Genomic DNA, 26,575 nt, shown 5'->3' on the forward strand with positions numbered 1-26,575 from the left:
AGTGCCTGCTTTTCTCAAAGGGCAAGAGTGAATATTCTAGGCTTTAGAGTCCACAGGGTTTTTGTTATAACTATTCAGTTGCCATTGAGGAGGATGCAGTCACAGACAACATGCAGTCAAACAAACATGGCTGTGTGGCAATAAAACTTTATTTACAAAACCACACTGTTACTTGCAGAGTTCAGTTTTCAGTCTATGTGGTAGATGAAAAGTAGTCTCAGGCTAGACACATCTCGTTCACTATGCCAATATCTCTGCAGGGTTCAGGAATCTTTGCTTTATATTCTCAAATTTGGGTCAATATTAGGAACCAAAGAAGCATTGAGCCACATTGACACATTTGACTGAGGTGTTTAAATCTACTCTCACTCCAAATACGTTTCAGAGTCCTCAGTACCTTGGATGAATTTTAGGTGTCCCTAGGGATGCACTGTGATGTTGGTGAAAGACTACGGATGGTAGTTACATTTTCCCATGGTGTCACAATCCAGGGAAGAGAAGCTCTGGGATTAGCATGTCCTCTTTCCAGGTAACCCTCTCTAGCCAAGAATCAACTGCAAGGTGCTCCAAGTCTAAAAGGGCCGTTCCAAGCTACAACACATTGTTTGTGTTATTCCTGCCAGGCTTGTGGTTGTAAATATGGCCACACAAGTCTCAGGTGCTTTTCAATTTGGTCTAAGTTTGAAGGGAATATGGTAAAACATACTAGACAACACTTTAAAAAATCGAATGAAGGACAATAGACAAGAACAGGACAAAGCCATATGAACTAATTGGCCTTTGTGGTTGAACCAGAGATCAAAATGAGAACAAGAGAACCAATATTGAGGAAACAAGGCTAAATCAAAAGTAAAATGCAACTCAGCAGGTAAAGGTGATTGCTGCCTTTGATCCTCAGGACCCACAGGACAGAAAGAGAAAACCAACTCCTACAAGTTGTCCTTTGACCTGCACATGCCTCCCTGTCCCAAATACATACAAACATAATACAAACTATTGTTTTGGGTGGTGGAGCTTGAGACAAACTCTCTTTATATACTCTTGGCTCATGTGGGATAATATATATAGACCAGACTGCTCTCAAACTCATCATCTACCTGCCTCTGCTTCCTGAGTGCTGAGATTAAACGTGTGTATCTCCACATCTGAGTAAAAACACAATACAAATTTTAAAAGTACATATCAAATGGAACTTTTTGATTTGAGGCTGGTTCTCACTATGTCGCTCTGGAACACACTATGTAGACCAGGCTGGTGTAGAACTTAGAGATCTGCCTGCCTCTCCCTCCCAAGTGCTATGATTAAAAGCCAGCTTCAAACAAACAAATAAATAAATAAATAAGAGCCAAATGCAAAACAATGCAACTACTGGTGTGTAGCTGTTTAATGGATACACTTAATTGGTGAATTTAATTACATTTAGATTATAACTCAATAAAGATCAAAATAGTGATGTGGTGACTGCTTGCTGGAGCCGAGCAGTAAAGAACTAAGTGGAGCTACTCTTCACTGAGAGGGGGTGAGGAGGAAGAGGTTTGAGAGGAAAGGTTAGCTTGGGTGCACACGTATGGAGTTTGAGACACCTGTGAAACACCCCAGCGTTTCTGAGCGTTTTCAGGAAAACGATGTGGCTGGAAATTAAGATATGGCATCACTAATGGAAGCAATAGGAGGCGCTAAGCAGAGACCCCAAAAAAACCCAGCACACAAGGGACTGTATAACTGCAGGGACTGAGAGCCTGGCAAAGGAAAGACAGAGATCAAACTTCAGCTACACTGGAATCTGGAATACAGCAAAAAATTCAGTTCCTCTGAGATTTTGTTGTTGTTTTCCTCTTTCATCTTCTAAATACAAGACTAGGAAGGAGAGAGACCATTTGGTCAGTTGGAATGAAGGACTTCAAAGAAGACCCATCGTGCAGCCTATTAGCAATGCTATTGAACAAACTCAGAGAGCTTGCCAGTGTTCTCCGCCATCAGCCAGCAGAACCAGCTGATTCCAACAGCAAATCAGAAGGCTCTTAATTGCAGCACTCAAAATCAGAGAAATGTTAGTGTTTTGTTACAGCAGGAGAAACCTGGCCCCTGTCAAAGGGGTTGGAAGACATCCAGGGGAGTCTAATTAAAACACAAACACCCAGGGGCTGGAGGGATGACTCCGAAGTTCAGAACATCTGCTGCTTTTGCAGAGGACCCAGGTACAATTCCTCGAACCTACACAGGGGTTTACAACTCTTCCTGTAACCCTAGTTCTAGGATACTTAACACCATCTTCTCCTCTGCAGGCATTAGGCACATGTGTGGTTAACACACATGCAGGCAAAACACTCATACATGCAAAATAAAATTTAAACACCTCAGGGAGGTGGTGGTGCATGCCTTTATTCCCAGAACTTGACCAGTCAGAGGCCAGCCTGGTTTACTGAGCGAGTTCCAAGACTGCCTTCAACACTACAGAGAAACCCTATCTCAAAAAAAAAACAAAAAACAAAAACAAAAAACAACCTACAGAATAACCCATACCAAATACCCAGAATAGCCAATGACTTCAGCAGGAAATCCCTTCTGGAAATGGAGACAGGCTAGGGACACACACTGAAAGCAGCAGTATAGAGTTCTGGTAGAAGGCTACATAGCTGTGGTTCACCCTTGGTGAAGGGACATCACTCTACAGCAAAATGTACAATAAGCACAGTCATCAGTGTACAACCAACAGTCACTTCCAGATGCTGAGACTCCAGGCTCTATAAGGCAGAAAATGCTACTCTGGTTCATGACACTGTAAGCAGTCCTGTGAGCAACTCAAGTTTCTTTTTTCCTGTCACTAAAAGAGACAAAGTATCAATGCATTAGTGTGGGAGAGCTGTGTTGACAGAGTGTCTCCGTCTGGATTCTCTCTTCTTTCCTCATTCAGATTCATTTTCATTTTGTGCAAGGAGAGTGCATGTGTGCATACACATACCTGCAATGTGTGTGTGTGTGTGTGTGTGTGTGTGTGTGTGTGTGTGTGTGTGTGTGTGTGTGTGTGAACCAGAGAAAGATGTCTGGTGGCCTGCTCTACTGCTCTACTATTCTCTATTTTCTGCCTTACTCCTTTGAGACAGTTTCCTACTGAACCTGGAGCTAAGTTGGTAGCCATAGTGATCTTCCTGTATCCACCGCAGCCCCAACAATGCTGGAGTTACACGAGGCCACACCTGGATTTTTAACAAAGCTGCTGGGATCCTAACTTCGGTCCTCACGCTTGTACAGAGAGGACACCAAACCATCTCCCCAACCTTGATCTTTTCTTAAAGGACCAAACATTTAGGAAGGAGAAAGGAATAAGAAAAAGACATTCATTTGACTCACTGCCTCTGGGTCCTTACTTCAATATAAGCCAAAGAGGAAAAATGATGCTGTCCAATAAGAACCCACAGAGAAAGATGGATGGGCCAAATACTGTCAGGTCCTCTGCAAATCTGCACCAGCCAGGTGACAGAGGATGACCTCTTTGAGCCTGGTTGACACCACTCACCTTGACTGATGGAATGGGGTGAGGTGCTGTTATCTCAGATAGTCTGCCAAATGACTTTACTTCATACAGACCACAATAAAAACCTTTGCAAAGATCACAACAAAGGAAAAAGAGACAAAAACATATCTCCTTTCTCTTCCACATGCACCAGCTATATGCAGGTTTTTAACCACTAATTAATTAAAATGAAATTAAAGTCATCTCCTATGTCATATTAGCCACATTCTAAGCTCTTAATAGCCACATGTGACTAGTGGCTGCTATACAGTTAGCATGAAGGATGGAAGTATGGCTAGCATGGGGATGGTATTATCACAAGCTGGAGAAAACTTGCAACTGCAATGTTCTTTTTAGGATGGTAACACCACCAGACTCAAGTTTCAGGAAAAAAAAAATCCCTCTGATTGCAAAGAAATGACTAAGATGAGGCTGAGGTGGGGACATAAATTCCTTGAAAAGATAAATGGGGTCACAGCTCTGACTCACTCTGAATAAGCTTCAATAGCTAAATAAGCTGGGGGTGTTTTAATAGCTTGCTATTGAAAACAATCCCAGCAATCAGGAGGCAGCAGCAGGCAGATCTCTGTGAGTTCAAGGCCAGCCTGGTCTACAGAGCGAGTTCCAGGACAGCTAGGGCTACACAGGGAAACCCTGTCTCAGAAACAACACCCCCCACCCCGGAAGAAAAAAAAAAAGAAAAAGAAAACATCAACACATCTGTGGGTAAGCTCGGAAAGTCACAGGGATAAGAGGGGCCCAACAGGGATACAGGATCTTCCTCTGGCGTGCAAACCTGAGGCATAACACAAGTACCTGAGAACAGCCCTGAGGTAGCTCCTCAGGAGGAGACACAGAAAAGTGAACAAAAATCCTACAGAGCATATGAAAATTATATAAAAAGTGTGTGTGTGTGCGTGCATGCGTGCGTGCGTGTGTGTGTGTGTGTGTGTGTGTGTGTGCATTCATGTGTATTGGGGGCGGGGCTGCGAACACAGCTCAGTTTGAGGAGCACTCATGTAATATATATGAAACCCTGGGTTCATGCCCTAGCCTTGCATAAACTGAGCATGAAGGTGCATAGCTGTATTATCAGCACTTGGGTGGTGGAGGCAGGAGTTCAACATCACCCCCAGCTACATAGTTTGAGGCCAGCTTCTATCACAAAAACCAAGCCAACTAATGAATGAAAAAAAAAATCACAGTGGGGTGGGGAGGGAGAGACCATATGTGTACTATAGAAAGGCAGAGAATGTTCAGTAAGAAAGGGAGGAGTGGGGAGAAAGTGTGAGTGTAGCCTCCACTGGTCATTTGCTGGATCTAAGCATTTGGAGGCTCTTTGCTGGTAGATGGGAGAACTAGGTATTAGGAACACTATGGCATCCCACAGGCACTTCTAACTCAACATAACCTTGTTGGCTTCTTGCCCAAGTTTCCCCCCTGTGTTTGACCAAAGTTACCTTAACGAAAGCCAGGAAAGAACCCAGAATGTTATCTTTACTCTTCTTGGCCACCCAATATACAAAACCTCCAGAGCCTGTCACCCACACCATCCAGAGCTGCTCTCGGGTTCAGTTTAACAATGAGCAGTGTCCCAAGTGTCCCACCCCAGTTGCCTTCACTGCTATGACCTGTTCAGATGTGATGTCGGCCTCAGTCCAATGGGAGAAGGAAAGGACCTGTTACTGTGCTCTGTCAGCTTCAGGTTTTCAATTTTATGTTTGCAACTGTCTGGAAATAGTAAAATTTTCTGCTTGTGCCAATCTGAGTTAGAATTGGTAGAAAGTGCACCTTAAATCTCAAATGGAATGGGAATCTAATCCCAACCCAGCAGAGGCTGAAAACTGGCAGGCTGCCCAGGTCCAGGACAGCTTTGGGTGCCTGCCAACACAGAGCGCCCTGCAGTTCCTTCCAATAATGTGTTAATTTTTAATTACTATGCTTTTCCATCTTTCGAAAGGAGACTGGAAAGGAAAAAAAAAACATGATTCCTGTGTTGGCTTGGAGGGCTTCTCACGAAGAATGCAAACCAGCCAGTTGTTTCCTGAAACCTTCACTGATTCTTGCTTTTTAATCAGACTTGGCTTCCTCTTTTTATGGATAGGAAGTCACTCAGTGGACCAGGCCATGTATATGGCTACTTTCTGGCTTAGTCAATTTCATTTTGCCTCCTTTCTCAGTTCCCCCACATTTCTGTTGTTCTCCATCTAAAAAGCCAGCAGACCACGGTTGTCACTGTGCTACTGGATTCTGTGGATGACTCAGTAAGCTCTCCCCAGACAGAAAGCCATCTTGCCGCCATCGGGGGCAGCCTACCTTGAAACTTTCTGTAGCTCAGGAAGAGTATCTCACACTGCGGTGCTTTTGGGTCTTTTAAAAACTTTCCTCTCCTGTGAAGTGTACGTTGAAGTAAGAAAGTCCAAAGAGATGATACCTTTGCCCTTACCCAGGATTCCTAGCAAATGGTGACTACCCATGGAGGTGTACAACATTCATCAAGAATTCCCCTTCTGGCCGGGCGTTGGTGGCGCACGCCTTTAATCCCAGCACTCGGGAGGCAGAGGCAGGCGGATCTCTGTGAGTTCGAGGCCAGCCTGGTCTACAAGAGCTAGTTCCAGGACAGCCTCCAAAGCCATAGAGGAACCCTGTCTCGGAAAAACCAAAAAAAAAAAAAAAAAAAAGAATTCCCCTTCTGTCCCAGACTGGAGGTCAAACCCAGGACCCAACACATGCTAGTCAAATGCTCTACCACTGAGCTGCATCTCTGGTCCCGTTCTCATTTTCTCTAGTCTGTTCATTCAAAATCGCTCACACGCTTGCTTGACTTCTTCTAAAATTTGATACTATCGCTTCTTATAGCTTTCTTTTCTTTGTAGTTCTTATTTATTTATCTGTTTTGAGACTGGGTTTTTCTAACGTGTAGCTCTGGCTGGCCTGGAATTCTCTATGAAGAGATGCCTGCCTCTGCCTCACAAGTGCTGGGGCTACAGGTGTGCGCCACCACATCAGGCTCTGTCAGAAAGAACTACAGCCAGGTGTGACTTAATACACCATATTATCTGTTAGCTTCGATTTCTTCCTTTTTTTTTTTAACCTGCAACCATCATATTTGCAGATCTTTGTTTTTATGCTTTTGTTTTTGAGACTGGGTCTCATGTAGCCAAGACTGGCCTTGAACTTTCAATCCTCCTGCCTTTGCCTCCCGAGTGCTGGGACAACGGTAACGTACCACCATGTTCAGTCTATTTGCAGACCTTTACCTCTGTGCAACCTTTTAACTGCATCATTTAGAGAAAAAAAAAGTGTATTATTTGGTACACGGCTTAAAGGATTGAAGAGTAACAAAAGACACTCAGACCTGATGTGGACCAATGGCTTCAACCTATATATTCTCAATTTTGGTACTTTCCACAGGAGGCAGAAAGGGCCCAGGAAAGAAAGGTGTGATAAGTATCTAAACTTGCACAGAGAGCTAGCTGCCTATGGAGGAAAATCCTAGGAGCAGAAGCATGTCTGATTAGGTGTGTGTGTGTGTGTGTGTGTGTAATGTGTACACATATGAAAATAGCTATGTGCTGGGTAGTAACCTTCATCTTTTCCTGTCCCAGGACCTTGACCTTTCTTAACAACATGGCCTTATTATTTAGAGAGGGAGGGGAGAGGAGAGAGAGAGAGGGAAGAGAGAGAGAACGTCTATCTTATTTTGATGATTTGGATCTCAAAGGCACGGCCTATCACATATGCCCAGGACAGGCAGTAACACAATATACAATCTAACCTCAGTAATCCTTTCTCCAGGGTAGAAAAAGCATTCTCCGGAGGGCCCTGGCTTCATAATGCACTGGAAACCCGGTAATATTGGGAGTATCTGTTCCAGTGGGGCAAGTGTGTCCATCTGCCAACAAAGGAAAGTGCTGATGTCTATGAGAGAAGGAGGAAGTAATACGTAGTGTCCCCTGCCAGCGATCAATGTGCAGTCCAGTCCTCCTTCTCTTCCTTTGCCTTGCCTTGTGGTCTGTATCTATTAGGTAGGTTTGAGTGCCTGAAATTTGCTGAGTGTTGTGGCGTAATGCCTGTATTCTCAGCATTTGGGAGGCAGAGACAGATGTTCAGGTGTGAGGCTAACCTAGGCTACAGTGTGTTCAAGGTCAGCAAGTACTACAGCGTGAGACCTGTTTCAAAAAGAGAAATAAGCAATAAAATCCTGGAACCATAAGAAGTTGCAACTCGTATATTGACCAAATGTACAAAACAAAAGGTTTCATATTGATGGTCTTTGTTACTGTACAGTTACATAAAATTTCCATAGAACTGTAAGCACCAGAATAGCCTCAAATAATTAACGCTAAAACTTTACCATAAGGAGAAGGAAGGCTGGGGCACAAAGGGAGGAAAATAGACAGTGTAGAAGGGAATCAAACTTCTTGGATATATTTTTAAGTTTTCAAATTGTTTTAAAGTGTGTAAATCTGATGAATACAAAGAAAATAAAATGAAGGAAACTGGTTGAAGACAAAAGACACAATTTCTTTTTAGCTATTGAAATAGCCATAGTTTTTTTAAAAAGCTTATTCATTGTATGCCTGTGTGTGTGTAAGTGTACATGTGTCTTGTGCGCATATAAGAGCAAGTGTGACTGGGTGGTGGTGGTTCACCCCTTTAATCCCAGAACCTGGGAGACAGAGGCGGGCGGATCTCTGTGAGCTCAAGGCCAGCCTGGTCTACAGAGCTAGTTCCAGGACAGCCAGGGCTACTCAGAGGAGCCCTGTCTACAGACAGACAGACAGACAGACAGACAGACAGACAGACAGACAGAGCCAGTGTGTGCGCGTGTGTTCTCTTGGTCAAAGGCCAGAAGAGCGCACCAGGAGTTCTCCTCTATCCTTCTGTTCCCGTTCCTTTGAGGTGTGGTCTCTTCCCTGAACATGGAGTTCAGGTTTCCTAGTTAGCCTAGAACAGGAAGCTGTAGTGAGCCTTCTGTCTCCAGTCCTCAGTGTTCAAGTTACAGGTGTGTGCAGGGCTCCTGACTTGTAATGGGTGAATGATCCAAGCTCTGGTCCTCATGACTTCATAGTAAGCATGTTTAACCACTAAGCATATCTTTGGGGATATTACAAAGAGTAAATTCTCTGAGTAGAACCTTCCAGGAATATAATTTGTATTAATCTTTTCCATTTAGAAAGTCATCTGCATCTTTTATTTTTGGCTAATACAGCATTATTTTTGACAACTCTAGCCAAAACCATTCATACATGCAATGCCTATTAGAGAACATAGAGGATGAGGCTGTAGTTCAGCTGGGAGAGTCCCTGCCTGGCACAGCTTTGCTCTCCAGGTTCACAAAATAAGGTGGCAGTGCTGGCACTCAAAAGGCAGATCAAGGCCAGCCTGGGATATATGAAATTTTATCTCAAGTAAATTAATTAAAAAAATCCAAACTGCTTCAAATGTTCTATTCTTTAAAATATTTATTTATTTATTTTTATATACAAGTGTTCTGTATACATGTATGCCTGCATTACAGAAGAGGGCATCAGATCCTGTATAGATGGTTGTGAGCTACAATGTGATTGCTGGGAATTGAACTCAGGATGTCTGTAAAAGTAGCCAGTGCTCTTAACTGCTTAGCCATCTCTCCAGCCTCAAAGTCTTCCTATTTAAATATTTTTTTTATTACAGTACACATTTCTTGTCTGATCTGGTCTGATCTTTGTTCTTGTAGAACGTGCTTATTTCTGGAGAGTAGCGCCATCCTTTGAGAATCCCTGCCTCAGTAGCACCAGACGCCATGCAGGGAAAACATACTGGGTACTTGACTTTCACAGATTGGAAATACAGGTCTGACTACACTCAAGAGTAGGAATAAAAAGTGCTGAGCCTGGAGGAAGCAAGCATGCTACCTGCAATTTAGACTCCTGGGTTACTGGAGCCACAAAACATAACCCGTGTGAACTATTACTATCCATGTGACATCTCACAATGTCCTGCTGGACACACATGAAATCCCCCAGGATCCCAGCGGTACAATGTCAGGGTAGGGCAGCTGCTCTTGAGCTCTGCTTCTCCATGCTGCATAGCCCCATTGGTTGCCATGGATACACTGGATATCTGCTCTAGGACTAATTTCACACAGGCCAAGGTGCCAGCTGAAATGCTGGCTTTCTAAGCCTTAATCTGGACTATATTCTGCTGTCTGAACCAGCTCTAAAAAATGGCAGTCATAATTTTAGGGCTGACACTGGCAGCTGGGACTTGGGTATAAACACAGCAAGGCTAAGGTTTGTCTGTGAAAGGGGCTGTGGTTACTGTGCGTCCAGCGTGCCTTCTGTCACTCTTTTCTCTTTCTGGTGGCCTTTTGCAGCTACACTCACCCCGGGGCACTGCACACCTTGCATCTTATCCCGGTACTCCGTAGCACTTTGAGCCCTCATGTACTATGGTGATGGAGGGGAGCAAAACTAACTCAGATGAAGCAAACCCCTACTCAACAGGCGATGTTACTAAAGTTAACATAAATTCTCAAGCTGAATTCTTCCTTCCTATAACCTGCCCTGTCTTCTAATTGTGAAGTGAGATCATCCTCAATGGGGAGTGCAAGGTTTAAATGTTATGGCTTTATATATATATGTGAAAGTTGAGGACAGGCAGTCAGCTGCACTGGGTCCTTGGGGACATCATCTGTAACCTATTCTGTCTTTCTCACTAGGTTTCTTACTCCAGTTACCTCTAAAGTAATAAAGGCAGTAAGCCCCACAAGGCAAATGTCATCATCTACACCACAGGCTACAGAACTTAAATGTGTCTAAAGTTAAGAGAGAGCTGGACCAAACTCAGGTGGCACTGACTCAAAAGACTCTGCCCTAGCACCCCGCATCACGTCCTACTTGACTGTGCTTAGCCACACGGCCATTTCCCATGTTTCCCTGCTAGAAGTGCTCTTACCTGGGCCAGGTCCTGGGTCTCCACACAGACAGAGCTGTCACCAGGTCACTGATTTCCTCAGCCTTTAAGTCCTCTTTCTAGGGTAGCACTGCTGCTAGCTCCTCTGCCTCCTGCTAAGGTTCTCCCCAAACTGGTCTGATGACAAAGATCGCCTGAAGAACTTGTTAAACACACAGCCTCTCCCAATCCTATTCTCGGAGATTCTGATCCATTGAGTCTGACATGGTCCCAGAAATGTGTATTTTTAACAAGTGCCCCAGGGGATTCTTCTCTTCTGTGGGTTTGAGAAATGCTGCTCTGGGAGTTTTAGCCATTGGGAACAACCATGGCTGCCTTCAGGATCATATACTGAGTCAAATTATTACAGGGAAGATCCCATTTCTATAGCTGCATTAATCCAAAGCGCTTAGCACATATGGCACAAAGTGGTTCTCGTCCCCCCCCCCCAGGGAGGATGGGATGTCATGCTGGGTGAAGTGAGATGTCTGTGCTTTTTTTTTTTTTTTTTTTTGCCTCCTTTTCAAGTGATGACTGTTGAAAGAATTCTTTAATGGCTGTGCCCATGAGGGAGTTTCTGTATTGCTCTGGTCATGGAAAAGCTTAGATCAAATAGAAAGTATGTCACTCAGTATAGCACTTTTAAGTCTGCCTATGAGGATTCTGAACAAGAGAAAATTAAACAAAAAGGAGACAGGAGTTTACAGAGTTTTCTCCCTTGAGAGACCCTAAAGCAAATTCTTTCATAACTAAGTCTGGAGGACCTGGGCCTTTCAACTTAAATGCTTATGAACTATGCACAGAATGACTTAGAATGCTTTATGAGAGAATAATCCAATTTATAGACGTAATCAGATGCAGACGTGATCTTTGATATTAAAAAGTCAAATACAAAACAGTTGAAACTTACGACTAGTGAATTGTGCTTAGTGTTAGTAAATCTCAAACATGCCCAATGCAGTCTGACACAGCTTTGCTGCTGGCCACAGTGGGATTCCACGTGTACACCTCAGAGCTGAATGCCAACAGCTGCACGATGAGTCAGAGGGGAGGGGAGGAGGAGAGCAGAAAATGATATTAAGGACTATGAGCGGGGTTAAGAACACCAGTCTTCCTGCTCAGTGGGACACTCTGCCCAAGCCTCGTTTCTGAAAGGGCAATGATATCAGTGCCAGAAGTCTGTCCCCAGCTTCGAGGTACAAGACATACCTACCTCTTGGTGGGAGTGGGCACTCCAGAGGACATGTGGCTAACCACGGTGTCATTCATATTCAGAGGTCGAGGAGGACTGAAAGAAAAGATATTTCCATTGCATTAATAATTATCAGGGCTGAAGGTAGCAAAAGAGTACAAAGGACCAGCTATGGCTCCTGATACGTGCGGGGCCTGATGGACTTGGGTTTAGAAATAGATTCTTCAAGCCTAAATAAATTCAACAAGACAGGTTCTCACTCAAAGGCCACAGCACCAGGGCTATGGCAAACCGGGGAGGCAACAGATTATAAAGACATTGCTTTGGAGAAGGGTGTATTGATTGGCATATCCTGGATTTTTTTTTTTTCGAGACAGGGTTTCTCTGTATTGTTTTGGAGCCTGTCCTGGAACTCGCTCGGTAGACCAGGCCGGTCTCGAACTCACAGTGATCCACCTGTCTCTGCCTCCCGAGTGCTGAAAGGCATGCGCCACCAACGCCCGGCATATCCTGGATTTTTTAAGGCCAGCACGGGCCACAGTTAGTGGACTGTCTCACCTCCCAACACATACTAAAGGGAAAAAAGTCTATTTGGGAACAGAACTGTTTGCCTCTGCTATACATAGTTTTCATATAAAAGAATACAAATCCACCCACTTGCTTATTGTACCCATTCTTTTGGTGGTGGGACTGTGAACTGAATCCAGAGCCTTGAATACCCTAGGCAAGTGCTTTACCCCCAGCTGTAATCCCATCCTGATGTGTGTATTTGCTTTTATGAGATAAGAGACTCATCATGGAGCTCAGGCTGGCCTCAGAATGGAAATCCTTCTACCTCGGCAGCCTGAGTGGCAGCCATATGTCACCCTGCCAACTTGCACCACTTTCTTACTTTTAATTAACTTTAATCTGTTTTTTTTCTCCACCTTTAAAAATTGTGTGCATGCGCACATGCTTCTTTTACCCACTGAGCCACCTTTCTAGTATTCATGTTTGTCTGTTTTAAGGACAGGTCATAATGTCCACATGCTACTTTCTGTAGACTCAGTTACAGCTCATTGTTCTGTAACATTCAATTTGCAAATGTTTTATAAAACATTTCTTTCGTTCTTCCTTTTTTTTTTTTTTTTTACACAGGGTGTCTTGAAGCCCAGGATGGCATCAAATTTGCTAGGCTGCCTAGGATGACTTTGAACTCCTCCCGATCTCCTGCCCCTACCTCCTAAGTGCTAGGACGATAGATGTATGCCACCACACCTGACTCCAAAGTATTTGATCCCCCCCACTTTTTTATTTAAGTTAGAAACAAGTTTGTTTCACATGTCAATCCCAGCTCCTTCTCCCTCCCCTCTTCCCCAGCCCTCCTGCAGTATTTGATTCTTAAATACTAAATAAAAAATAAGACTCTGGTCATGCCTGGAATTATGAACCTGGTCCAGAGCCCATGGCGAGGGAGATCATAGGTCATGTGGCAAACCTATTATTGTTGCTTTGCGAAGTGAACATACTGTCAGCTGCCTTCCAGGCCAGCCCTTCCCTCACTCAGCCTTTCTCAGGGAAGCTTCTTTTGGCAATGGGCAGCAGTTAATGGAAAAACCCCTAGCTCAAAGCAGTGAGAGCGAGTGACTGGTGCTGGCCCCTGAATGGACATGTGTATCACCCATCCAAGGTTCCAGGAACATCACAGAAGAGAGAGCAGGTGAGTCTGAGAGCCAGTGGACGGGGATGGGGCTGTGAAACAGTGTTCTGGACATGATGTGGCTGGCTCACTCACTGCAGCTGGGGTTCCCTGAACAAGACTGGCGCAGAATTGGGCCTGCCAGCATTTTCTCATGGATGGGAGAAGGACTCACGCTCATGAGACTCCATTCCCTTCTGAGATACTCCTGGCAGTTAGAGGCTACTGGGGGGAGGGGCGTCATTGTCTTCAGGGTGTAGCCACTGACAAAGTTGTCCAAGCCCCGGTAAGAGACGCTCATGTAGCTGCTGAGTCCTCCTTGCCTCTGAGAGAGACAGTGGTGTGCACTAAATGTTCTGAAGATGCTACATCAGCACTGCTACTGTACTGTTTTGCAGGTTGCCCAGTGCATTCATGCAAAGGCTCTGGGGAGTTAGTTCAGGGAGAGCCAGAGGGCCCAGAGGAAAAGAGATTTATCTTGCCACCTACCTATGCACCTCCATACTTTCCTTAAACTAATTCTATTTCAGAGTAGGAAGCCTTTAAAAAAATGATTTCCCATTCAATTGGGAGGGGGGGAATCCAAAATGGAAAAGTGAATGCAAGGAACAGATTTGGGTCAGCCAGGCCTCTGAATTTTTTTTTTTAAAGCAGGGTCTCGGGGGATAACCCAGGTTAGCCTCTGCTATACCTGTCCAAGGGCTGTAATAAAAGGCCCGAGTCTTTTATAGATTTGAGGAAAGAACTGACACTAGTGAGATTTCCAAAGATCTACAAGGATAACACAACTGGCAAACTAAGCAATAGTGGAGAGTCTACATTAATAGCCCCTCCATAATGATAAGGTTGATGACTACCTTATATGCTAGCCTAGAACCTTCATCCAGTGACTGATACCCACAGCTAAACACTGAACAGAACCCCTGGAACCCAGTGACAGAGATGGAGGACTGATGAGCAAAGGGGTCAAGACCATGCTGGTGAAGCCCACAAAGACAGCTCACTGGACAAAGGGGAGCTCTTTTACCCCAGACTGACGCCTGAGAGGCCAACAGGGGACTGATCCAGACTCCTTGAATGTAGTGTCAGTGAGGAGGCCTCAGAAATCTCTGAGGGCTTGAGTAGTAGATCAGTGTTCACCATGGCGAACAAATGAACTTTGGGAGCCCATTCCACATGGAGGGATTCTCTCTCAGCCTGGACACATGGGGAAGGGCCTAGGTCCTGCCCTGGATGAAATGACAGACTCTGGAGATCCCCCCAAGGAGGGCCTCACCCTCCCTGGGGAATGATGTGGGGATTGGCTGGGGAGCTGGGGAGCTGGTATAGGGACAAGGGAGGAGGGGTGGGAGAGGGAGCTGGGATTGACATGTGAAGCATGCATGTTTCTAATTTAAATAAAAACATATATTGAGAAAAAAAAAAAAAGGCCCGAGTCACAGTGCTTGGCTTGGACTCTGCTTGATAACAGAAACATGCCTGCCCAGGCTTGACTTCAGTTCTAAGCTATTCATCTACTTTCCTGTTTCCAGATGAACATCTAAACCTTCATGACTGTTAATGCTAATGGCTATATGGAGTTATAATCAATTAATTAATTGCTTTAGGTTGACTAATGATGGCAGAGAATGGACAGATTAGCTTACTTTTAGTCCTAAATTTATATGTCTGCCTCTGGGTCTTTTAAATCAATTGTCCTGCTTGAAACAAGGAGATAATTCCTATGGAGGAACCATGTCAGAGAAGCGGCTGTTCACACTCTAAGGGCACCAGACACGTGCTGGTCATGGACAGAGCAAGTTTGCTTCTTGGTGGAGTAGTACTAGTGATCCACTTCCGAAATAATGACATTTCATGTTACTTTCAGAGGTAATGTAGTTATCTGCTTTACCTCAATATTAAAGAGACCACTGCATCCATTTTCTTGTTGACACTCTCAGAGGAAATAAATACAGCAGAAAAAATTAATTTCCTGAACATGGGCACAGGTGACAAAATGTCATGATCTCTAGCATTCTGTTTGGTTTGATAACTGTTTATTACCTTTTCACACATAGAGAAGCCTCTTCTCTAATCTGCAAAGCCAGACACTCATGATTACATCATATTCTAGAAACTTCTCATACACTGCCCTCAAGTCCATCCTTTTTAGCAAGTACTGAAGAGACAAGGTGGCTTTACTGACCAATGTAACTGGCACTTGCAAGTCTCCAGAAGGTCATTTGACTGGGATCACCACCAAGAGAATGGATTTCAGGTGTGCAGTACCACAGCCGGCCTCTAATAAGTAGTGAGGATTGATTATCATCATCATCATCATCATTATTTATTGCTTTAATCTGGTGGATTTTGTTTATCTTTTGAGATAGAGTCTCATGTAGCTCAGGCTAGCTGTAAATTCACAGTAGTCAGGGGCTGGAGAGACGGCTCAGTGGGTGAGAGTACTTGTTCTTGCAGAGGACTGACATGACAGCACACAACCATCCACAACTCCAGTTGTAGGGAATCTGACTGGCACAGCCATGCCCACAGCACACACACACATATGCACAGCCATGCCCACAGCACACACACATACATGCACAGTCACGCACACAGCACACACACATATATTCAACTTACAAATATGGCTACCTTGCCCAGCTATAGCAGGGTTTTAAGAGACAGTGTAACCTGGATGTGGTGGTTTATGCCTGTCTCTCCAGTACTAGGGAGGCTGAGACAGGAGGATTACAAGTTTGAAGCTAGCATACATTCCATTAACTTTAAAGCCAGCCTGAGCGAGAGTAAAATCCTGTCTCAAAAGATAAAAACAAAACAAAAACTCAAACAGGGCTATGAGAGCAGCTCAGCTGGAAGAAATGCTTACCCAGGATGCATATGACCTGGGTTTCATCCCCAGCAAAGGTCTGAAACAAACACACAAGCAAACACATAAGCAGCGGCCATGGTGATGCAAATTTGTAAACCCAGCACTTAGAAGTTTGGGTCAGACTCAGCCTGGAATACATGGATCTTGTCTTAAAAGGATAACAACACTTGCTGACTATTCCTCCCCCCACCCCTTTCAGGCTTGTGCACAGAAACTACGGGGAAGCTTTCCATAAGGTATGATGCTCAAGCCCTGTCCTCAGCTGAGTGCATCTATCTGCATCTGTGTAGAACTTTGACACTTGCAGCAGAAGAACTGTGCGATAGTTAGAACATGTCCAACGTTTCACACCCTCCCAACATCCCTACTATCCCTTAAAAGGAACTAGAGAAAACATCATGGCTAATTCTGGGTTATCTCCACTCCTATACTGTTAGGAAATTTGTGTGGTATTTTTATCATTATCTTTCAAGTGCCAAGCATAGAACTCAGAAAGTATTTGTTGGTTGCGAGTCAACACCATGTTGAGAACACACAACAGTGCAGAGAGCAGAGAATGTGTGAATTTAGTTTTAGTCAAACTCTTGGTGAATGTTATGTTTGGTAGACACATTTGCAGCTGGAGCAGGATTTCCCCATCCTTGTATCAAAACTGCATCTTCTGCTGTACTTAATTGGTCTGCCATTTTCCCCCTCTAATTAATCTAATCTATGACTCAGTGACAGAGACAGCAGTGAAGTGTGCCTTTAACAACAACAGCAGTTCTTACTGAGTGTTAAACATGTACCAGTCTCAGTGGGGGTATTTTTCAGGGATTTACATTTAAGTCTTACATTTAAAAAATGGAGGCATACAGAGCTGGAATGCTTCATTTACTTATTTATCTATTTTGAGAACAGGTCTCTCTTCATGTCCTGAAACTCTGCGTAGACCAGGCTGGCTTCCAACTCACAAAGATTCACCTGCCTCTGCCTCCCAAGTGCTGGGATTAAGAGCATGAGCCACTATGCCTGGCTGGAGCTATGATGTTCTTGAGGTTACAAAGCCAAACTGTGAGATGATCAGGGTTTCGAACCACGGCAGCATGGCTCTTGCTATCTCAGTCCTGGTGGCTTGGTGCCTCTGCTGCCTTTGGTTGTTGTACTTAGCAAAATGTTCATGTAAGCTGTTTTTTTTTTTTTTTTTTTTTTTTTACTGGCTAAGTGAAAACCAATCATGTGGGGCTGGAGAAAGAACTTAGCAACCAAGGGTGCTTGCGGCTCTTACAAAGGACTGGGGTTCAGTTCCCAACACCTATATCAGGCAGCTCACAACTGCCTGTAACTCCATGTCCAGGAGATCCAATGTCCCCTTCTTGCCTCCGTAGGCACTTGTACATATAAACACTCAGATACACAGACACCTCAGAAACAAAACATTAGCTCATAGTTCTTAGACACTCTTCACAGGAGCAACAATGATGGTGGCCCCAGAGTAGGGCTCTCCATGACATCATTACAACATGGCATTGTAAGTGCCCATCCACACGCCATATTTTTGATTGTTTGTTTTCTGTTTTTGTTTGTTTGTTTGTTTAAACCGGGTCTTATGATGCAGCCCAGACTGGCTTAGAACTCCATATCCTGGCAGCTCAACCTCTAGAGGGTTGGGATTACAAGTGTGTGCCACCATTCCCAGCTGGGCTTCCACTCTGCCACAAAGAAAACTTCATAACACAGAATAACTTATTTCCTTCAAAAAAGCACCTCTGCACCTCTAATTCATTTAGAATGACTTAAAAATCTAATAATTTCAAAGCTCATGTAGGTTCCTAGTCTCAGTATAACAGCAAAGGAAATTTAGTGAGTCAATTATCTGCCAGATTGCTGACTTTAAAACCAATGAAGATGTAACAATGACACATGAACATCATTGCATATATGCACCACCTGCATGCAGTGCCCATGGAGGCCAGAAGAGGACACCAAATCCCCTGGAACTGGAGTTATAAAGGACTATGAACAGCCATCTCAGCGCTAGGAACTCTTCACTGCTGAACCAGCTCTCCTGCCCACGCTTTGGCCCTCTGAATTAGCTCAGATACAAGCTATAACTGTCTAGATGGGGCTCCCCATGCAAGGATGTGAGGGTAGAGCATCACGGTTGTAGAAGCAAAGTATGTTCTTGATGCTGCCTGCAGCAAACAAAAGAACAAAAGCCTAAAGCTGACTCTGAAGCAGAGTGACAGCCCCATTCTGTCAGGGCTGCCCTTTTCCCCAGGACCTTTAGACGGAACCCTTCTGTAGGTTCCGTAGCCCTGCCTTGGTTTTTGCGATGTTTGTGTGTGGATTTGCCCCCTTCCCAGCAGTTTTTAGTTATAGACATTAAACTCTTCAGCTGGGCAGCCAGCTGTCGCTGTGCACTTGGGCATCTTAGTAGATTTTCTGGTCTGTTTGCTCCTGTCAGTATGAAAGGTGATCCAAACTCAGGTCTTTAGGCTTGCATGACAAGCACTTTACCCACTGAGTCCTCAGCACAAGCCCTGCCCAAGATTTGTTTCTTTCCACTTAGTCACTATCCAAGAAAATTTGTAAGCCTATTCCTTTATTTCACAAATGGAAATAGTATATTGTCAAGGAAGAAAACCAGCTTATCATGATGGCAAAGAGAATTCTATTGCTCTGTTGAAATATTAAGACAGGCAGAGCCTAAAGTTCTTCTCATTGTTAGGACTATTATTTTCTCACAGAATGCTATGTCTGTAGGCAATAGTTACATAAGTGTGGCTCATCTTTTCTTCTTTGAATAGTGTAAGGTTTTGTTCTCTGTCTCTACACAAGCTATAAACTACCTCCTATTACTCTAATAGGTGCTATGATGATCTGCTAAAGCAAAGACATTTAATAATAAACAAAGCAAGACATGGTGGTTCACACCTTTAATCTCAGCATTTGAGAGGCTGAATGTTGTGTAGGAGGATGGGTAACGATGGAGGAATGTTGTGAATCTAATGTTAGCCTGGGTTACAGTAAGTTCCAGGACAGCCTATCTCAAAACACTAAAACCAAACCATACCAAAGCAAAGCAAAACAGCAACAAACTAAAGCACCCTTTTGAAACTCATAAGGCTAAAAATATTAGGGACTGGAGAAATGGCTCAGTTATTATGAGCACTCGCTGTTCTTCAAGAGGATCCAAGTTCTATTCCCAGCACTCACACGGAAGCTCACAACTGTCTGCAACTCCAGTTCTAGGAGATCTGGCACCTCACACAGACAAACATGCAGGCAAAATACCCAAGCACATTAAGAATAAATGAATCTTGAAAAAAAATATTCTCAGTAGTACTATTGTGTAGCAAAAGCATCGTGCAACTTATTTGAGGTTTCTCTGACTTCCAGGAAGTACATTTTAACAGTCATTAATACTGATTAACCCACAGAAGAGATGTATAATTTCTAAATCAACTTCTGATCTCAACAGACTGTAATTAATCTGTTAATCAATCAATGAGTAAATGTGCCTCAATTGCTATTTCTAGTAGTTCAACATAACCATTTGTGATAAAGATCTTATTTAATGAGTTTTTTTCAGGAAGGAGATAGTTTAGAATATTAATTCTTAATTTTTTAAAAACTATACATTATTCTCTCTCTCTCTGTCTGTGTGTGTGTGTGTGTGTGTGAGAGAGAGTGTGTGAGAGTGTGTTGATATCTTTCTTGCAAAAATAAAGACTGTCTGGGGGTAAGAGAACAGAGCTTGCCACTAGCTAACCATAGAGGTCTGGAGGTCTGTACAGACAGAGACAGGAAGTTATGTAGGTAGGCAGAAACAGGATATAAGCAGGGAGAAACAGGAAGTTGCTCTTTTCTCTGCTGAGACACTTAGGAGGTAAAGAGTGACTGCGGCTTGCTCCCTCTCTCTGATCTCTCAGCATTTCCCTCTATATCTGACTCTGAACTTTTATTATGTAGATCAATTAATAACTCCTTTTACATGTATGGAATTAATTTTTGAGACAGAGTTTCACTCTGAAGCCTATGCTGGCTTAAACTATTAGAAATCATTTTTCTTCAGCCTCCTCAGTGCTGGCATTGCATGAGTGGCCAGCACATCCAAAATCATTTATTCTGAGAAAGTAGTACAGATCACCAACACAGAAACACACCATTCTACTTTAAAAACCTTTGTATGATGAATCTCTTCTTCTCTCTTTATTAAACTTAGGAAGAAATTTGTTATTACTTTATAGAAATATCAGATTTTTCCCCTTGAGACAGGGTCTCACTATGAAGATTTGGCTGTCCTGGAACTTACTATTTAAACCAGATAGCCCTTGAACTCCACCTGCCCATGTCTCCCAAGTGCTGGGATTAAAAATGTATGCCACCGTATCTGTTGTAATACTAACTTTCCTGTTTAAGAAAATGTAGTCCAGCATGGTGAGACTCTTACCTGTAATACCACCATTCAGGAGGCAGAGCCAGGAAAATTAGTACCAGTTCCAGGTCAACTGGAGCTATATAGAGAATTCCAGGCCAGCCAAAATACACCCTACCCCCAGACAAAACAAAACAAAACACACACACACACACACACACACACACACACACGCGCGCGCGCGCGCGCGTGTGCGAGTCTATACATCACAATACAGCAAGATATAATGCCAGTGGCTAGCATCTTTCAAGGACACAGGCTCTAATAGTATACAAGAGGGGGCACAGTAAAGAATATAAACAGAGTATGAACAAGAATAAATAAAAAATTTCAGGAGGGAAAAGGGCAACAGATTATTGAGACAGAAATACTCTTACTTGGCCGGGTGATGATGGTACGCATCTTTAATTCCAGCACTTGGCAAGTAGAGGGGGGCAGATCTCATGAGTTTGAGGTCAACCTGGTCTACAAAGCAAATTCCAGACAGTCAGGACTACACAGAGAAACACTGTCTCAAAACAAACAAACAAAAACCCAACACACACACACACACACACACACACAGGGGGGGGAGGAGGGAGAGAGGGAGGGTAAGAAGGAGAAAGAGAGAGGGCAAAATCAAAACAAAAAACCTAAAAAAAATCCCTCAACATCGTAGATTCAAAACACAAGCGCATCACAAGGGAACGAGGGAGAGTGGAAAACGGTAGTGTTGGGGACGGGATCCATTTCTAAACTTCCACAGTGCTGCCTGTCCCGTGCCAGCTACATCTGCCGCCTCTGGGGCCTGCTGGTGGAGGGCCACCCTGTGCTTTGTGCCTGCTCTTTCCCAATCTGGGAACTAAGCAAACGATGAGACTAGAGTAACTTTGGACAGTGACCCTCTTGGGGCTTGGCCAACTGGGCTGTGTGGAAGGGCTGGCTGCCTCTGGGATGTGTCCCTAACTCCACTCTTATTCCAGTAAGACACTCCACCCCTACTCCACTGAAGCCTTCAGGTGGGTAATATGCTCTGCTGCTCTTTAAAAAACCTGACGACCCTTCCTAACTGCAAGATTTAAGTGAGAAGTTCCTGCTGTATTCTCTAATATCCAGTTGTTTTCTTTTTTAGTACTCATTGTAGTTTGTGACTGTATGTAACTAATGTTTTGTTTACCAACTGCTTTTTATTTACAAATGATTTACTCAGTAGTTTTTAAACCTTGTTATATTTACTTGTGTGGCCTTAGTGTGTGTACCTGCTCTTCCATGGCACATGCATGAGGTCACGGTATAACTTGAGGGCTGATTCTCACCTTCCACCTTGTGGACCCCAGGGATTAGATTCAGGTCGTTAGCCTTGGAAGCTAGCAGCTTTACCCACTGCGCCATCTTGTGAGGGCAGGGCTTGTTTCTCTTTTCTATTTATCTTATTCACGCTTAAAACCCTGACTGGAGCATGGTAGAACCTCAAGCACTATCAGTTCAGCTAGGCAGGATGGAACATGTCCTAGTTCAAGGTCATCCTCGACTATACAGAGGTTTTAAAGGCCACCTTGGGCTACAAGAGACCCTGCCTCAAACAAAAACGGCAACCACAACAGATCTGTGAAATAATACCTTTCTTTCCTATCTGAAATTCTTACTATTCTACTTAACATTCTAACCAACTTCAAATAACTTCTTAGCTGAAACCCCAAAGGGCCAACTAGTGAAAGGTTCACCAGAACTGAACTTTAATGAGACAGATGTCTAGACAGACGACTAAAGAAGGGTGTCAGACAGGCTATCTAAGAGAGCAAAAATTCCAGAGCAGAAGTCATGATGACTAAATAAAACTTTCAGAGAATACCTGAACCCCCCGGAAGCTGCAATACTCTGCATATAAGCCAAACACAATTGTCCACATATGCCCGCTAAACCATTCCTGTGGCTGGTTGAAGTCACACCTGTGTTGTGAGACTTTTCCTGGAGAAACATCTATCTACCCCAAACAGGTAGGTGATCAAAGACCAAAGAAAAAAAAATCCACACACGTTCAGGTGAACAAGAATTTGCGGAAATTAGTTACCAAAGCATCTGTGACTTTGAGGAAACTGCATCCTGAAAAGCTCTACCCCAGCATACTCTAGCATCTCCAAAAATAAGTGCAGCTGGGGCTGGATTACATGAAACAAGATGGAGTGAGTGGCTTGGATCTCAGGTAGGGCCTGATGCCACCGTTCCTCTCCTACTCAACGTAAAGGTCTGATCTTTCCAGGGTCTCCTGAAGTAACAACAGTTGCTCTAATTTCAGGATGATAATGGTGTGTCATCCCCACAACTATAATTCCAGCACCCAGGAGGCTGTGGCAGGAGGATAGTGAGTTTGACATCAGCCTGGGATACACAGAGAGAACCACTCTTAAAAAACAAGAACAAACAAAAACACACAGCTGCACCATACAATGAAATAAGAAAACGAAATAAGAGATCCAGATTATGAAGACGTGAAACTACTCTGTTTTCAGATGACATGATCTCACATGTAGAGAACCCTTGAGAACTCACACAAAGGGCCATTAGAACCCAGCTCAGCACAGCTGCAGGACACAAGATCAATGAACAAAATGTCAATTATATTTCTAAATCTTAACAGCAAGCAATCTGAAAATGAAATTTAGAAAACATTCATTTAAATAGCACTAAAATAATAAAATACCCATGGTAAATTTAACCAAAGTGTAAGACTTACATTCTTACAACTATAAAACATACCATAGTAATTAAAAAACCATTTAAGTAAACAGAAAGATGCCTCTTACCCATGAGTTGGAAAATTCAAAATTTTAAGGTAAAAACCTTCCCATACTGACCTATGGATGGAATGCATCTCTTATCAATGAAATATCTGTGCTTTTATGCAGAACCCAATGAGCTGATTCCAATGGAAATGCAAGGGACATGGAAAAGCTAAAACCACATTCTAAAAGAACAAAGCTGGATGACATGTAACACCTGACTTCAGACTTAAAACTTATTTTGGTGTAACAGGGCCCAAAATGGAGTTCACACAGCAGCAGTACTATACTCAAGGTCTTCATTTCTCTGGCCCCATTAATGGAAAATACATGAACAGACTCACAGGAAGCTGAAGGGCTTGGCAGAGAGCAGAGAGGAAGGAATTTTACAATGTGTTTTTCCTTTAAAGATGGTTAACTTGAGGAGTCACCAGTCCTTTCCCTCTTGGTTTTGCCCCAGTGACTACCTCAGTTAGAAATCTGACCTGAGGTTTGCAGTCAAGTTACTCTTTGGAAATACTGCTCGGGAAAGACTGCAGTTGGAAACACTGCTCGGGAAAGACTGCATTTTGTAGGGGTTGTTCCTCTTATTTTATTTTGGAAGTTTTACTTAAGCTTTTGTGTGTATATGTATGTATGCTTGTGTTTATGCAGGTGCACATGTGTGTGCATGAATGTGTGTGTATGTGGAGGCCAGATAACCACCTCAGGTCTCAGCCTTCAGGAACTTTGGATTGTTTTATTTTTGAGACAAGGCTTCTCACTGGCCTAGGGTTCACAAGGAGCCAATAAACCCTAATAATCTGATTGGTTTCACTTCCCCAGTGCTAGGATTACAAGCATATGCTACAAAATCTGGCTTTTTTATGTGGGTCCTGGGGACAAAACCCAAGTCTTTGCACTGGACACCAAGTCCTTTACTGATGAAGCCATCTCCCTAGCCCCAAAACTGTGTGTGTGTGTGTGTGTGTGTGTGTGTGTGTGTGTGTGTGTGTGTGTGTTTGCGCGCACACGCGTTACGGACTTGCAAACACAAGCACATACACAAGCACACAGGGAAGCTAAAGGCTAACCTCAAGTGTAATCTTCAGAAGCCACATATACAATGAACACGTACAAATCTCTCTCACGTACACACACACACACACACACACACACACAAAGGGGAAAGTTTATTAGTACCCATTCTATGCTCCATTTCTCTCCTTCCTTCAACATCAATCACAAAATGTTAAAGTCTCAGTGAGACTTGGTTTTGTCCAGTCTTTGCATCCCTGACATCAGCACCTTTGTTGTTATCACTATGGGTTCTGAATCAGCAGACAATTACCCACAAGGTGTCATCTTTGCTTCTGCACAGACTGGATAAAAGCTGCTCTTCTGCATCTAATGTCCTCCACAGAAAATTCACAGCAGCCTCCCCCATAACACCAAACCAGCTGGCATACTCCTACAATCATCCAATGCGTTCTTAAACTTAAAAGTCCAAATTTGCTCATTCTGCACCCAGTAAGTAGGCTTGATAGAATGGCGATGTAGAGACCCTCTCTCAACAAGATGATAATATTTTTAAGCACATGAAGATATTTAGGGAAAAAAAACATTCCATCTGGGCATTGGGGTGCATAGCTTTAATCCCAGCACTCCTCTGAGTTCAAGGCCGGCCTGAACTACAGAGTGAGTTCCAGGACAGAGAAGAAAGCTTGTATCTGTTAAAGAATCTTCATCATACAGAATACCTCCACTGACCAAGCTCAACACTACCAAAGAGAGCATCCAAGAAGACCAAAGTCTTGGTTGTTTGGAATTGACTTTATATTGCACATTAGGAAAAAAAAAAACCTGCCAAAGGTCTATTAAAGAGTTATCTAAAGAAGTAATAAACTAGTCATAGTTTTTGATCCTTCTGTTTTCTCTTCTATACTAAATATCACCTATAAGTCGTCAGTTCCCAAATTTGTATTTCCAAAGTTCAAACACTATTTGACCACGCCCTGGCACCTGTGGAGGTCAGAAGAGGCCATCAGACCTCCTGGAACTGAGGTTATAGATGCTCCTCTGCAAAAGAAACAAGTGCTGAGTCATCTCTTCAGCCCCCAAACCCTTTTATTTTTAAGATGAGGTCTTGGTGTGTGGTCCGGGCTGGCCTTGAGCACGTGGCAATCCTTTCACACCTGCTTTCTTAAAGCAGGGCCACCACTGTAGACCATTCAAGTAGCTCCAGTACTCCCAGTGCGCCCGTCCCTCTCTGAACACAGTCCCTGGGATTTGCTGGGCTCTGCCATCCTGTACCTCTGACTTTATTTTGTGCTTCTGGAAGGCTAATCGATCCTCTACTGACTTTCTTTAACCTGGATGCCAGAATTTCATCTGTCTTCATCTCTGTCTCAGCCCTCTATACATTCTAATACTCCGGATTTATCTGTCAGTTCATTAATTCTCTCCTTGTTCAGATTAGACCTATCTGATATTTATTTTCTCTTATTGAGGTTTCTAGTTATTTTTCAGTTCTTAGACTTTGATTTGATTTCTCTTTATGTTTTCTGCTACTTGTACAGTTTTATTTTAAATTCTTTGTAACACTTTCTGTTTTTAACTCACTCCTACTGTTACAAAATAAAAGTAATATGTGTACATATTTTACATTTGACAAGCCAGACTCTTTGCAGGGACTTTACCATGGTTTCCTTTACTTCTTATTCACACCAGTTTGTATTTTTCTGGTTTGGGGGAAGCTCAGGTTCCTTGGAAGTTTACTGAGGAGATTATTTGAAGCTCAGTTTTGAAGGGCAATCCTTCGAAGAAGACTCAAGTTTCTGACAGGCAAGCCGGAGAACACCTCAAAAGGAACAGTTTTACATTTTGATTAAATTTCCCAGCTGACGAGAAGTGAAGCAGGTGACGCACTTGCTGTGCAAGCTCTACAACCTGAGTTCATTTTCCAGAGGCCACACAAACGTGAGAGGGGAGGAGCAATATCCCCTGGCCTCCACATGCATGCCTGGCGTGCACGTGCCTGCACTGGCAAATCATACACAAATCGTTAAAACTGAAAACTCTGAATGTTGAACCTGCCCCCCCCCATTCTTCTCCCTTTCCCCGTATTTCTTCTCCTAAAAAGAACAGTTTTAGATGTAGGTTGTTTTTAGTGTGTGTAGTCAGTCTTGCCTTCTGCCTTGTTTGAGTTAGGATCTCTGTTCT

The 26,575-nt window shown here is 43.5% G+C and overlaps 1 protein-coding gene across 7 annotated transcripts in view; it reads right to left on the reverse strand.

Moving 5' to 3' along the window:
* The window catches only part of Dtnb (dystrobrevin beta), a 200,107-nt gene that overhangs the window by 58,750 nt on the left and 114,782 nt on the right, over positions 1-26,575 (reverse strand). For 6 of the 7 annotated variants that reach the window (XM_013119858.3, XM_013119859.3, XM_021232444.2 and 3 more), the window contains one exon: positions 11,667-11,741. The exons of the other annotated variant lie outside the window; for it this stretch is intronic. In XM_013119858.3, the coding sequence (XP_012975312.1) occupies positions 11,667-11,741 (75 nt within the window). The remainder of the gene's footprint in view (positions 1-11,666; positions 11,742-26,575) is intronic. 7 annotated transcript variants of the gene reach the window in all.

Source organism: Mesocricetus auratus, unplaced genomic scaffold, assembly GCF_017639785.1.
Source record: "Mesocricetus auratus isolate SY011 unplaced genomic scaffold, BCM_Maur_2.0 Super-Scaffold_100024, whole genome shotgun sequence".
Taxonomy (NCBI): Eukaryota; Metazoa; Chordata; class Mammalia; order Rodentia; family Cricetidae; genus Mesocricetus; species Mesocricetus auratus.